This window comes from Equus asinus, chromosome 19 (assembly GCF_041296235.1).
Source record: "Equus asinus isolate D_3611 breed Donkey chromosome 19, EquAss-T2T_v2, whole genome shotgun sequence".
Taxonomy (NCBI): Eukaryota; Metazoa; Chordata; class Mammalia; order Perissodactyla; family Equidae; genus Equus; species Equus asinus.
In genome coordinates, this window is record NC_091808.1 from 11,893,178 (window position 1) to 11,908,525 (window position 15,348).

Consider the following 15,348-nt stretch of genomic DNA (forward strand, 5'->3'; position numbering starts at 1 on the left):
CCCTTCTATACCTATATCCTTAAAGCTAAGTAGGTCACTTGCTTAGGCCAACACAGGTGGATCTCAGCCATTTTCCATTTTCATGCACTTTTAGGAATTATGCAGGACCCTGCATAATATCCCTTCAAGTTCTATGACTATCATTGAACCTTGGATCTGAAATTTCAGAATCCTCACATTCTAGCACCTCAGACTTCTTCCAGAAATCTGAACCAAACCAATTGATTTCTGACTATGTTTTGAGGTCACATTAAAAGAACAAAATCTGGCACCTTCCCAAACCCTCAGGAGGTCAAATTCCGATGGCCGCCATCCAGAATCATATACCTACTTGTATCTCCCTCTTCCTTCTCTCTTAATTGGTAGAAGCCCACATTTTGGAGAACAGTGTCACAGGCACCAGAATTGAGAACCCTGGCAAAGCTAAGAAATTGGAAAGGAGGATTTCAGTCAAACTCACGCTTTGGAAGTTTCCATGATGCCATATTCTTCATTTCCTTTTTTAAAATAGAAATTTCCTGTTTATTTTAACATGATACACAAAAAGTTACAAATGACCCGCAATAATTTTGGGAGGAATTTCATTGCTTAGTTGTTTTGACAGGTGCAATGACCATGGCAATTTCAAAACACAAGAATGTTCTACTTTGTCTTGTAAATTAAGACTCTGAGTCTCTAATGAAGAAGTTTTTAGGACTTTGAATGCATGTAGATATTTTTCCTTGTCTCTTAACAAGTACTAGACCCTACTGTGTGACATATAAATTACAGACTGAACCACTTTTCTACCAAGGTGATTTCTTTCCTGATACTTTTACATTTTCTTTTCTTTTTCTTTATTTTTAAATGGAGAAATATATATCATGCTTGTCACACATCTTGGAAGAAAAACCTCAATGATAGTCAGCAATTGGTACAATCATTAGAGATAGTCATGAAGACAAGAGAAGACTCACAGGAGAGTGAGGGAAGAGGAGAGGCACTATTATGATGCTCACTTCTTAGATTTGGTTTCTCCTTGGTACTCAACCTGAGAGTGAATTATGAAGTGCAAGCTTCAGTTGGCCAAATCTTACACAGGAAAGAGGGAAAGCCATCACAATGAAGAAAATGTGTTGCAACTTTCTTTGCATGCCCTCCCCCTAGATCTCTGCTCATCTGGTTCCTTTTCATCTGGTATGAGTTTTAAATTCCCTTTTGAGAAATATGTTCCCCAATCATTTAATCCAACTTTGTCCTATGTAAGTATACTGTGCATCACTATCTAAAAGTATTTCATTTAGTCTGCTCCCTCTTTCAGAGTATAAACTCTGTGGGAGGAAGCAGGAACTTTGCTATTCCTGTTACCTCCAAGTATGCACATCTCCTACTACAGTACCTTGACCACAGGACATGTTCAGTGGGTATTTGTTGAATTATGAGAGCATGTTAGAGTAAAAGAGTGAAAGGGAGTCAACAAATACAATCCCTTAGAATCTCCATAATAGTGAGAGGTGGGACCAGAGACAACCTGAGGATCATTGTAATAGCAGACAGTGTCTAAGAAACAAAGGTCCTGGCATGCTACTGCATTTGAAATGCATTTCCCTATCCACCACTGCAGTCTACCACAGCTGATTGTGGTAGGAGCAATAACAATCTCACAAAGATGTTCTTGCCCAATCCCCTAAAACCTGTGAATATGTTATCTTACATGGTCAAAGGAACTTCACAGATGTGATTAGGGTAAGGATTTCGAGTTGAAGAGATTATCCTGGATTCTCTAGATGGCCCAATCTGATCATAGGAGTCCTTAAGAGAGGAAGAGCAGTGCAAAAGAGACAGGGCAAAGAGAAGACATATAAGAAGGACTTGACCCACCATCACTGGCTTTACGATAGAGGGAGAGAGCCACGACCCAAGAAATGTAGTAGTTTCTAAAATTGGGAACAGCCTTGAGTTTACATCCAGAAAGAAACTGGGACCTCAACCCTACAACTATAAAGAACTGAACTCCACCAATTCTGAATGACTAGGAAATAGATTTTCCCCTAGAACCTTCCAAAAGGAACGAATCCTGCCAACACCTTGATTTTAGCCTGATGAGACCAATACCTAACTTCTGATCTCCAGAACTGTAAGATAATAAATTTTTTGTTGTGGATGGATTGCCTTGACTGGATCAATCTGTATACCATGCATCGGCAGGAATTTCCCAGCTCCCTCTCTACAGGCCTCCGGGGCCACCCCAGAAATAGGGGCAGAAGCATTTGGAGGATCCACACATTCCACAGGGCCTAGTAATATCTGCATTTCTAGAGACAGTGGGTTGGTGGACAGGGTGCCCCTCTGCTGCAAATATGCATGCCAACATGGGAGTTTGAGCCACAGCAGAGGTGAATCGATGGAACATATTCTAGACCCATGCCTTGACAGGAAGGGAAGTTCTTACCACGACATGCTGTTCCTTCTCGAGAGACTCTATCTGGAGAAGCACTGTGTACACTGCTAGGACCTGTTGCTCTATGGGGCTATATCAGATTTATGCCCTCTTCCAGAGCTGAGACAAAATCCTAGGGGCATTTTCGTCTTCTGTTGTCTCTTCCACAGTGCCTGGCCCATACCTTCTGAGTCACAGATGCGTCTAACTCAAATGGTAGCTCCACATGGGAAATGCCCAGAGCTTTAATCTGCTTTGACAGTATTTTTTCCTTCTCAAAGGTAGTTTGCTGCTCTGAGCCCCAGTTCCACACATGCCCTTTCTTTAACAGGTGGTATTAGGGACAAAAGCACTGTGCTAGGTGGGGAATAAAAGTCCTCCAAAACCCCAAAACTCCTACAAAGGCTTGCACCTCTTCCCTAGTCTTAGGGGTTGGATAGGCTTGCACCTTATCAATCAGAGCTTTTAGGACAATGTATATCTTACTGACCATATGACTCCCAGAAGCTTTATGGCACTGACTGGGCCTTGAATTTTGTGTGGGTTCACTGCCCATCCTCTCCCTCGCAGATGTTCCAGCAAAGCCTGCAGAGTGAGGCAAGTCTTCACATGATAACATTACATCATCAATGTAATGGGCCCGTTTTACTGACATGGGAAAGAGAACAGGGACAGATCTCTAGCTACCATCCCATAGTACACTGTAGGGCTGTGCAGGTAGTCTGGGAGAAGCAATTGAAAAGTCCATTGTTGCACTTCCACTGTGAACAGGAAATGATCTTGTGCCTCAGCAGCCAGGGGTATACTGAAAAAGCATTTGCTAAGCCCAATACAGCACGGTACATTCCTAGGACCATGGCCAAGGTATCAAAGATGGTGGCAATGGTGGGCACAGCCACATGGATGGGGGCATTGCCTTGTTTAATTCTCGGTAGTTCACAGTCATCCACCATGAGCCATCTGGCTTTTACCAGCCATACTGGGCTGTTGAAAGCACTATGGGCAGGGCATACAAACCAGCTTTGTGCAATTCTTGGATAGTTTCTCCTATCTCCTTATGTCCCCCAGGCAATTCATATTATTTGACAATTACCACTGTGTGGGATGGTAGACTTACTGGTTTCCAGCTGATGTTTTCCCTCGGCACTGGTTTGATTATTTTAACCAGAAGCAAAATTCACTGATAGAGGTTTGCAGAGTTTGACCTTGTAGGATATCAATACCCAATATATTCTCTGGTACTGGAAAAATAAAAACCTCATATTCTCAGAGGAGAGAACACCCATTTTGCAGTGTCAAAAGGACCTTCCTGATAACCCTTTGCCCTCCCAGCCACTGATGACACTGAGGGGGGAGAAAACTTCTGAGGGTAACCATCAACTAGGGTACATTAGGTCCCAGGGTCAAGCACAGCCATCATGTTTTGTTCATTTCTGAGGAACCAGTGAATAGTGAGCTCAACATGAGGCCTCTGATCACCTCCAACAGCCCTCACCTGGAGGAAATCTTGGCCTGCATCCTATACCCACAGTGTAGGAGGCATCTACCTCAAATAGGACTGTATCCCTGAGGCCTCTGCTGGAGCAGGTGGGCCATCAGTGAGGGTAGGGTCAAGTGCGGCAGGTCTGAACTGTTGTTCCATTTTTAAGGCTGATCAACACAGCTGTGGGTTTCTGGTCCATCTGTTCAGGTGAAGTCCTGGCAGCAAGGAGGTCAAAATGCATTTGCTTCTGGGTTATGGGTTATTTCACTGGACTTTTTACAGTTGATTGGAATAGACTTTTGGTTTCTCTAACTCCCTTTCTGTCTTAGCTCTTTCCCACAGCTTATACCCATTCCCAGGATTTGTCAGTCTCCCCTAAATCAGCAACGGACTGCACAACATCACAAATGTCTTGTCTCATGACTGGGCTCAGCATGAATATCAGCATCCCATACCAGGTGCTGGGGGTGGACTGGAGTATCTTGGTTTTCTTTCCTGCAGGAAATGTGGCCTGATCAGGGCCTTAGAAGACAGGGTCTTAGATGGCCTGTCTCATTCCCAACTCCCTAAGAATTTATTGTACTTCCTCAATAGATTTCTTGAGTCGCACGTGCCTAGGGAGATCCCTCTCATTGGACCATACCTCCCTGTAAACTGGAATAATCCAGTCTATAAGGGAGTGAGTACCTTGAACCCCACCCCCACCCTGGAGCACCATGAGGTACTGCTGGAGGGCAGGGTGTGTGGTGAAGTTGCTGTTTTCTCTGCCTCCTGCCGGGTCAGAGATATGCCATTGTCCCCCACCCCCATATCCCGTAGCCATAGTAACCATGCCTGGAAACTTTCTCTGGCCTTTTGCTGGTAATGGCAGCTAAATCAATAAGCTCAGCAGGTGTTATTCTTTCATTATACACTTCTCCTGAACTGGGGTCTGACCCCCTGGCTGGGGTTGCTGTGGCTGTTCTTTTGCTGTCCTTTGTATTGGGGGTCAGATGACACAGGGCCTTTAACCAGTTTCATTGTTGATCACCACAGCATCCTCCTCTTCACTCTCCTCACTTTCCCAGGGAGTCTACCTCTTAGTGTCCTAATCAGGTTTTGTCACAAGCACTCGGACCTTAATCCACAGCAACTCGCACCCTCCTAGCTTTACAAAAGGGCACACTAAGGTCTTCAACTGATTTTCATGCTTTCCCACCTTGTCTGCCAATTTCAAAGCTAGCAGAGTAGTGGACAACCTCACATCTCTCTCTAACCTCAGCGCTTCCAACTTTCTAACTCAAGTGTCAGCCCCTAGTTGAGCATTGGTGGCCAAGTAAACTGCTCACAGTAGAGGCCTGCCCACCTGGACAGCCATGCGTTTCCCTTCTTGGCCACAGTGCGTAAGTGCTGTTCCTCAAACAAGCACATTACACCAGCTGTCATTTTCAGGGTGTGTCTCTGTACTCATGCAGAGGGCCACAAGCATCTGACATACAGGTCACTGCTCCCCACACAGAGGTTGATGGCCAACTCAGGGTTTCCCCAACAGATGCCTCTTTACCAAGGCCCATTTCTTTGGTCTCCTGGCTAGTTTGCCAACGTTGGTACCCACCTTCTGGAGCTCCCCAGGTGAAATCTGAAAATGATCCCTATACACAGAGGGCAGGGAGAGACCAAAGAAAGAGGCAGACCACTCCAGGGTTGACCTAGAGAAAAATCACTGCAAGTTAAACAGCGGATACTTATTTGGGCAATTAGAATTGCATTTCAAAAGAGACAGATTCAGGCAGAAGACCAAAATGTGGTCCAGAGAAGACAAAGAAGGCAAGGGTCTACAAAGACAAAAAGAAATAAATCACACGGGTTGTTTTGCAAGATATGCATGATTGGTGCTGGCAACTACTATTATTCCTTGGCTACATGTGATTGGTTGCTAAGGCCATCTCTAAGGCAAAAAGTTCTTGAGTAAGCATTTTTTTCTATAGCAGCAAGCATTTTTCTTAAAGGCAGGTCAAGATAACAACAGTGAGGCACAGTTTAAAAAGTCACATTCCATCTGGGTAGAGACGTGGCGTACGCGCATAAGCACCACGTCCTTAATGGTCTCCCAGCTCCATTTAAAAGCCCTGACATATGTTACTCCATTTTATTATGACTGTCCATACCAGATTAGTAGGTGGCAAGTTTAATAAGCAAGAGAATTTACATACGAGGCTTGTCTTGGGTGGCTGCAAGATGAGTAGATCGCTGCACCCGCCTGCCAGAATCTTAAAAGATTATATAGAAGCCCTACCAGGGTTCAGTCACTTATCCAGTCCAGATGTTCTCAGCAACATGTTACTGTCTCAAGTCTGTGTCCTTGGGACAGCTCCTAACATGGGGAAGGCACGTAGAAGGCACATTCCAAGGACAGGGGAGCAGGTGAGGAGTCCAGATTGGCTGGATCCAGCTCACAGGTCAATCAGTGGTCATGTCCTCTCAATGACCTCCTCCAGTACCAATTTACTTCAATAGTAACATTTTGCAAAAGCTATAGGAAAATATCACAACTAGGATATTAACATATATACAGTCAAGATATACACTATCTCCATAACCACAAGGATCTCTCATGTTGCCGTTTTATATCCACAGGAACTTCCCTCCTGCTCCTAGCCCGGCTCTGGCAACCATTACTCTGCTCTTTGTTTCTATAATTTTGTTATTTCAAGTACGATATGTTATATAAATACAATCATACAAAAATGTAATCATCGGGATTGCGTTCTTCACTCAGTATAATTCTCTAGAGATTCATCCAGGTTGTTGCGTGGTATCTTTTATTTCTGAGTGGTACTCCATGGTATGGATACAATTGTTTAACCATTCACCCACTGAAGGAGGTCTGTGTTGTTTCTAGTTTTCTTTTAAAGATTGGCACCTGAGCTAACATCTCTTGCCAATCTTCTTTTTTTCCTTCTTCTTCTCCCCAAAGACCCCCAGTCCATAATTGTATATTCTAGTTGCAGGTCCTTCTGGTTGTGCTATGTGGGGCACCACCTCAGCATGGCTTGATGAGCTGTGCCAGGTCCGCGCCCAGGATCCGAACCAGCAAAACCCTGGGCTGCTGACCCAGAACGCACAAACTTAACCGCTCAGCCACAGGCCGGCCCCTCTAGTTTTCTATTTTTAAGAATAAAGCTGCTATCAACATTCAAGTAAGGATGTTGCATGAACATAAGCCTTCATTTCTCTGAGATATATGCTCAGGAGTGAAATTGTTGGGTCATGTGGCTCTAGTATATTCAGTTTTTTAAGAAACTGCCAAACTGCTTCCAGAGTGATTTTTACGTTTTACATTCCCACCAGTAACCAGTAACCAGTAACCAGTAACCAGTGTTGGGTGACTCATTTTTTCTGCATCCTCGCCAGCACTTGGTCTTCTCACTCTTTTTTATTTTACTCCTTCTGATTGGTGTCTAGCGAAATATCATTGTGGTTTTAGTTTGCATTTCTCTAATGGATAATAACGTTGAACATCTTTTCATGTGCTTGTTTGTCATCTATAAATCCTCTTCAGTGAAATGTCTGTCTACGTCTATTGTCCATGTTCTACTTGGATTGTTTGTTTTTTTACCGTTGAGTTTTGAGAGGTTTTAAAAATATATTCTAGATACTAGTCGTGTGTTGGATGTACCTGGTTTGCAAATATTTTCTTCCAATGTGTAGCTTGTCTTGGCATCTTCTTAACAAGGTCTTTCTCAGAGTAAAAGTTTTTAAATTTGATGAAGTATGATTTATCAAATTTTCCTTCTGTGGATTGTGCTTTTGGTGTTATGTCTAAGAATTTTTGCCTACCTCCAGATCCCAAAGATTTTCTCCTATGTTTTGTACTAAAAGTGTTATAGTTTTATATTTTACATTTCAGTGTGAGATTCATTACAAGTTAAGTTTTGTGTGTAGTGTGAGACTTGGTCAAGGTCCTTTTTTTTTTTTAACATGTGTATGTCTAATGCTCCAGCACTATTTGTTGAAAAGGCTACCTTTCCTTCATTGAATTGTATTTGCAGCTTTATGAAAAATCAGTTGGGTGTATTTGTATGGGTGTATTTCTGGTTTCTCTATCCTGTTCCACGCACCTATCTTTTTATCCTTCGACCCGTACTACACAGACTTAATTATGTAACAACATAGGTCTTGAAATCAAGTAGACTGATTTCTACCACTTTAGTCCAGTTTTCAAAATTGTTTTGGCTATTTTAGTTCCTTTCCCTTTTCACACAAATTTTTAGAATAATCCTGTCTGTATCTCAAAAAAAAAGTCTTGCTGGGATTTTGATAGGAACCATGTTAAACCCATGTACGAATTTGGGGAGAATTAACATTTTTATTATGTTGTTCTTCTCATCTATGAGCACATTCTGTCTCTCCATTTATTTAGAGTTTCTTTGATTTCTTTCATCTGTATTTTGAGTTTTCTGCAACAAGTCCTGTACATGTTTTGTTAGAATTACAGCTAAGTGTTTCATTTTTTGAGTAAATTTAAATGGCATTGTATTTTTAATTTCACTGTCTATGTGTTCATTACTAGTATGGAAAATACAATTGATTTCTGCATGTCGACCTTGTATCCTGCAACCTTGTAAGTTTTTAGCTCTAGGCTTTTTTTGGTTTTTTAAATTTATTTATTTATTTATTTTATTGAGGAAGATTAGCCCTGAGCTAACATCTGCTGCCAATCCTTCTCTTTTTGCTGAGCAAGACTGGCCCTGAGCTAATATCCGTGCCCATCTTCCTCTGCTTTATATGTGGAATGCCTGTCACAGCATGGCTTGACTAGCAGTGTATAGGTCCACCTCGGGATCCGAACTGGCGAACCCTGGGCCACCAAAGCAAAATGGGCGACCTTAACTGGTATGACACTGGGCTGGCCCCCCCAGGCTTTTGATAATTATTATTATAGATTCTTTGGGATTTTCTACATAGACAATTATGTATTCTGCAAATAAGAGTGATTTTCTTTCTTTCTTTCCAGTATGTGTGTCTTTTATTTCTTTTTCTTGCCAATTACGCTGGCCAGAACTTCCAGCCCTATGTTGAATAACTTTGCCGAGAGTCAACATCCTTGCCTTGACTCCAGTCTTAGAGAGAAAGAATTTAGTCTTCTGCCATGAAGTATAATGATAGGTATGGTGTTTTGGTAGGTGTTTTTAATCAAGTTGAGGAATCCCTTCTATTCCTATTTTCTGAGAGTTTTTAAAATTATTATTATAAGTGGATGTTCAACTTTGTTCAATACTTTTTCTGCATCAATTGATATGACCATGTATTTTTTTCTTTTTACCTGTTAATACAGCGAGTTACATTGATTGATTTTCAAATACTGAAGCATCCTTGCATTTCTGAAATAATCCCCACTTGGTCTTGGGTATATAATTCTGTTTATATATTGCTGAATTCTTTTTGCTAATATTTTGCTAAGGATTATTGCATCTATATTTATGAGCAATGTCATACCATTGTTTTCTTTTTGTCCCTCTGGTTTTGATAACAAGTCATACTAGCCTCATGAAATAAATTGGGAGGTATTCACTCCTTTTCTATTTTCTGGAAGAAATTGTGTTGAACTGATGCTATTTTTTTTTTTAAGTGTGTTGAATTCTCCAGTGATACCATCTGGGCCTGGAGATTTTTTAGGGTTGGTTTTCTTTTATTATGAATTCAATTTCCTTAATGTTTATAGGGATATTCAAATGACTTGTTTCATAATGGGTCAGCGTAATTAGTGTATTAGTTTCCTAGGGCCCTCATAAGAAAAGACCACAAACTGGGAGGCTCAGAACAACAAAAAGTTATTGTCTTACAGTTCTGGAATCTAGAAGTCCAAAATTAAGGTGTTAGCAGGGTCATGCTCCCTCTGAAATCTGTAAAAGAAGGATTCTTCCTCGGCTTTTCCAGCTTCTGGTAGCCCCAGACATTCCTTGGCTTGTGGCGGTTTGATTCCAATCTCAGCTTCCATTATCACATGCCATTCTCCCTATATCTCTTCACGTCACCTTCATTCTATGTGTATGTGTGCCCAAATTTCCCCTTTTAATTAGGACACCAGTCATATTGGATTAAGGCCCATCCCAATGACCCTATCTTAACTTGCTTAAATCTGCAAAGACCCTATTTCCTGAGAAGTTACATTCTAAAGTATTGGGGTTGGGATTTCAGCATATCTTTTAGAGGAATACAATTCAACCCATAAGAAGTAGTTTATGTTTTTCAAGGAATTAGTGAGCTTCATCCAAGCTGTCAAATTTATGTGTGCTGTCAAAATTATCTGTTCATAATGTTCCCTTACTAATCTTTCGATGAGTGCAGGATCTGTGGTGGTATTCCTTATTTCACGACTGATATTGGTAATTTGTCCTCCTCAGTTTTTTGTCTGTCTCGTTAAAGTTTTGTTAATTTTATTGATCTTTTCAAAGATACACTTCTTTGTTTCATTGATTTTTTTGTATTGTTTTTCTGTGTCAATTTCATTGATTTCTCGCTTTTATTTTGTTCATTCTTTTTCTTGATCTAGGTTTATTCTGCTCTTCTTTTTGCTAAGTGCTTGAGATGGGAGCTTAGATTATTGATTTGAGAATTTTCCACTTTTCTAATATACACATCTAGTATGTTAAATTTCCCCATCAGGACTGGTTAATTATGTCCCATAAATTTTGATACGTTGTATTTTCATCTACATTGAATTCAATGCATTTTTTTTAACTTACTTTGAGACCTCTTCTTTGACCCATGGTTTATTTATAAGCATGTTGTTTAGTTTTCAAGGGTTTGGATATTTTCCTCTTATCTTTCCAATCTTGATTTCTTTTTTGTTTCCATTGTTTTGGGGGAACACAATGTATATGATTTCAGTTCTTTTCAATTTGTTGAGATTTGCTTTGTGCTCCAAGATGTGGTCTATCTTGATATCTGGTCACTGGAAAAAACATATATTCTGCTGTTTTTATGTGGTGTGTTCTATAAATGTCTATTAGATCCTATTAGTCTATGGTGTTGTTACATCCTTCTATATCCTGATGATTTTCTCTCTGGTTGTTTTAGCAATTGTTGAGAAAAAGAGGTTGAAGTCTGTAACTATAATTGCGGATTTTTTTTATCTCTCCATTCTCTTCTTTTAGTTTCTTGCATCATATGTTTTGCATTTCTACTGTTTGGCATGCATACATTTAGGGTTGCTATGTCTTCTTAGTTGATTGACATTTTGATCGTTATATAATGTCCCTCTCTCTCTGCTCTGAGGTAATTTTCTTTGCTCTGAGGTCTACTGTATCCGATATTAATATAGCCACTCATGTCTTCTTTTGAATAACGTTTGCCTGATATGTCTTTTTCCACAGTTCTCTTTTCACCCTTCTTATATAGTTATATTTGAAATAAATTTCGTATAGACAGTATATAATTGTCATGTTTTTAATCCACTCTGTCAATTTTTGTCTTTTAATCGTTATATTTAGACCATTTACATTTAATGTAATCATTCGTATAATAGTGCTTAAAACTGACATTTTATGTTTTTTATTTGTTTTCTCTCTTCTTTTGTTTTTTGTTTTCTTTTCCCTGCCTTACTGTGGTTACTTAACATTTTTTAATTCCAATTTGATTTATCTATAATATTTGGAACATATCTATTTGTATAGGCTTTTTTAGTGATTTCTCTACATACTGCATTATACACACATAACTTATCATAATCTACTGGGGTTGTCATTTTACCAGTTTGAGCAAAGTGTAGAAACTGTCCCTCTCTGATGCTCCTTTATTTCTGCCTTTATAATATAATTGTCAATATTATAATTTTTGCTTTAACTATCAAATATAATTGAGAAAATTCAAGAGAAGAAAAAAATCCTATTGTGCTTACTATATTACTGCTTATGATGTTCTTCCTTCCTGATGTTCCAAGATTCCTTCCTTCTAGTTTCCTTTCTGTTTAGAGAAACTTCTTTAGCCATTCTCTTAGGGTAAGTCTATTAGCAACAAATTCTTTTAGTTTTCCTTCATCTGAGAGTGTCTTGATTTCCCCTTCATTTCTGAAGAATATTTTCAGATAATAGACTCCGTATTGATAGTTCTTTTCCTCAGCACTTGAAAAATGTTGTGTCGCTTACTTCTGGCCTCCATAGTTTCTGAAGAGAAATCCACTGTTATTTGAACTGTTTTCCCCTATGGGATGTTTCTCTATGACTGCTTTCAATATTTTGTCTTTGTATTGAATTTTCATAAGTTTGGCTATGATGTGTCTTTATGTGGATCTCTTCATGTTTGGATTTAGGTCGGCTTCTTGTACCTACAGCTTTAAGTCTTTTGCCAAATTTGGGGACTTTTCAGTCATTTTTCTTCATGTTCCAGAGGCTCTGTTCTTTTTCTTTTCTTTTTTTTTTTTTTGGTCTATTTTTCTTTCTTTGTTCAGTTTGGATAATTTACATTGTTCTATTTTCCAGTTCACTGATTTTTTTCCTCTGTCCACTTTATAATGCTGTGAAGTCATCCAAGGAGTGTTTTATATTGATTACTGTATTTTTCAGTTCTAATATTTCCATTTGGTTTTCCTTTATGCATTCTATTTACTTTCTATGACTTTTTTCTGCTGGCCTTCTATTTCTTCATTTGTTTCAAGTGTGTTTGTAATTGCTCTCTGAAGCATTTTTATTATAGCTACTTTAAAATATTTGTCAGATAATTGTACATCTCTATCATCTCAGTGTTAGCATCTATGGATTTTTGTTTGTTTCATTCAATTTGAAATCTCCTTGGTTCTTGGAATGATGAGTAATTTTCTAGTAAAGCCTACACATTTTGGGTATTATGGTAGGAGACTAAGAATCCCATTTAAATGTTTTTAGTTGGGTTCTCTTGGCACTGTTTCTGCAAGCAAGGAGGGGTGGGTAGGGAGATGGTGCTGTCTCCCTACTGCCAGATGGGGATAGAAGTCTATGTTCCCTTTCCCCTCTTGACTTCCTTTGAACGTCTCAGGGAGAATGGTGTCCTCTTTACTGCTAGGCATAGAAGGGGATTCAGCCTCTTCTCTAGGCTTCCTTTGAAACCTCCCTCTGGGAGTGGTAGGAGTGTCTGGTTATTGCTTCCCATGTGGTCTCATTACTTTTGGGCAGTGATGAAACTTCTGACTCTCCATTCAGCCTCCTCTTACACTGCCCTGTGTAGAGTGGGAGAGGGACGCATTGCTGCTATGTCATACAAGAGTACAGGTTTCATCGACACCAAGGTCGGGAGAGAGGGCTGCTACTGCCTGACGGGGATGAGAGTCCTGTCTCCCTACTCAGCCTCCTGTGACACCACCTGGGCTGGGAGATTGGGGTGCCTCCTTAGAGCCTAGAAATGGTAGAATCTAGGTCCCCTACTTGGCCTTTGATGGCATGGGTGGGGTGGGACCACAGGATTTTTTATTCAATATTGTGCCAGAGTGGAGCCATTACTGTCTGCAAATTTTCTGTCTTGCTAGGCTGCCCCTTTCCTGGTCCTGGGGCTAGAGAGACCAGGCTTTTTCCGTCTGCACCTGTGGACATTTCTGGTCAGCCAACTTTTTCAGCCCCGAGTCTGGGATATATGAGGCAAAAAGAAAACCCAGAAACTCACCACCATGTCATTCCTTGAGTCCCAAAGTCCCTAATTTGTCTGCCTTCTTCTGTCTACCTTCTGTCTTCTTACATTTGTTTCATAATCTCCAGTGCTTTTAGTTGTGTTTACCAGGAGGAATAGGGCAAAGTGCATGTACTCCATCCTCCCATTTGTGGAAGTTGTATGGTATTCTTTTCAAAAAAAAATTTTTAATGAAAAAGGATCAGAGTCAACAGCATGCTCATCTTAACAGTCATTTGCTATTATGGATGGCTTTCTTCTTAGAACAACTGTCATTTTTGCTCAAGGAAATACTGAACCAGGCACTTGGGATTTTTGTGACAGCCCTTCCTTCCAGGGTCTAGGTGCTGGCCTCTGATGGATGACCCCTGTCACATGTTTTGAGCTCTCTATGTGCACACAGGCATCTAACAGATGAGGAATGAGTGAGTCACCATTAAGTAAAATGAATTCGATGAAGAATTTTGAGAATCAAAAACAGGAAAGAAAAATCCAAGTAAAGGGAAAGTCTTTAGGAGATCAAAGAGCGCTGTTCTGAGTGGTCAACCACTACATGGCAGGAGAGGAACAAAAGTAAAATCTAGAGAGGCAGCCAGAGGAAGGATGAGCGACCAGTGGGGACCGTGGGCATTGCCAGGAGTAGAATGTGAATGTGGAAAAGTGCATGAACAACTTCAGGGTTCAGATCTGCTGTACCCGAGAGAGAAAGCGAGAGGGGAGGGGACTGGACGGCGGGGCGGGGAGAGAGAAATTGTATCGGAGTCACCTCTGCTGGGCACTGGGAGCGGGAAGGGAAAGCTCAGAAGGAGCGTCTGACAACTGAGACTGGAGCTACGGTGGAGGAGGGCAGGAGCTGGGCGGAAGGGTTGGAGGTTAGCCAAGCGCTCTTGCAAGATCGGAGGGGCGACGGGAGGGGACCATCGGTCGGTCGCAGCGCTCAGCGCTTCCTGGCTGGGGAGGAGCGTGTGTCCAACAGCACCGCAGCGGTCCCAGCCTGCGCTCCTCTGTCCCCGCGCGCGTCCCTCCCTGTGCTTTGAGAGCCCGGTCCTCGCACCACAGACTTCCCGTCCCTCGCCCGCACTTTCCTCCTTTCTTCTCTACGCGCCCATCGACAATGGATGGCAACTCCCTGCTCTCCGTACCAAGGTAAGACTCGCTTCCCTCTTTGGCCAAACCGATGCCCCTCAAACTCCGTTTTGCGCTCCGGGGCCCTCAGGAGCTTGCCCTGGGGGCGCTTCGGTCTGCATGGGGCTCCCATGGAGGAGACGGAGGACTCTGCACTTGGAATAAAGTCTGGCCCGGCTGTGCGAGAAGCTCTTGAGCGATCTTGGTCCCTGTCAACTGCCCCATAGGGCATGATGCTGGGTGCGGCCTGCGCGCCGGAGCATGGGATGGGGGGACAGCTCGTGCCCGCCTCTAGGGCCGGGGGCTGGGCTCTGCTCTGCCCGGGGGAAGCCAGGAGCGGGACTTTCCGTGGACGCAGCCTGGAGAGGCTTCCCGCCTTGTGGGGAGACGGGTTCCAAGGTAGAGATGAAAATAGGAGGGAGCAAGACTTGGGCAAAGTACCCTTACATCCCGTCCATCTTGACCTGGGCGAGTGCGTTCAGTTGTTGGCGTGAAAAGGTAAGGGTGGCAGGTTGGGGAGATTGCTCCTAACCCGCCGACCAACACCTAGACTGTGCCTGACTGAGACCCAGCACGGAAAAGACCTCGGTCCGCTCCGGTCCCACCCGCCTCAGTTGCCACCACATCTCCTACCAATTGAAAGTTCCTGCTTAGCGTCTCTAGCCGTGCCCTTTCTCTGACTCTACTCCAGTCCCAGGGTCCC

The 15,348-nt window shown here is 42.0% G+C and overlaps 1 protein-coding gene across 8 annotated transcripts in view; it reads left to right on the plus strand.

The window, feature by feature from the left end:
* SPHKAP (SPHK1 interactor, AKAP domain containing) overlaps window positions 1-15,348 on the plus strand; it is a 173,172-nt gene that overhangs the window by 4,907 nt on the left and 152,917 nt on the right. For 4 of the 8 annotated variants that reach the window (XM_070489537.1, XM_014835983.3, XM_070489540.1 and 1 more), the window contains exon 1: window positions 14,197-14,666. The exons of 1 other annotated variant lie outside the window; for it this stretch is intronic. In XM_070489537.1, coding sequence (XP_070345638.1) covers window positions 14,639-14,666 — 28 coding nt within the window. In that variant the 5' untranslated portion in view covers window positions 14,197-14,638. Of the gene's footprint in view, window positions 1-14,196; window positions 14,667-15,348 lie in introns of those variants that run through there. 3 more of the 8 variants (XM_070489538.1, XM_070489542.1, XM_070489541.1) reach the window with 1 other exon arrangement.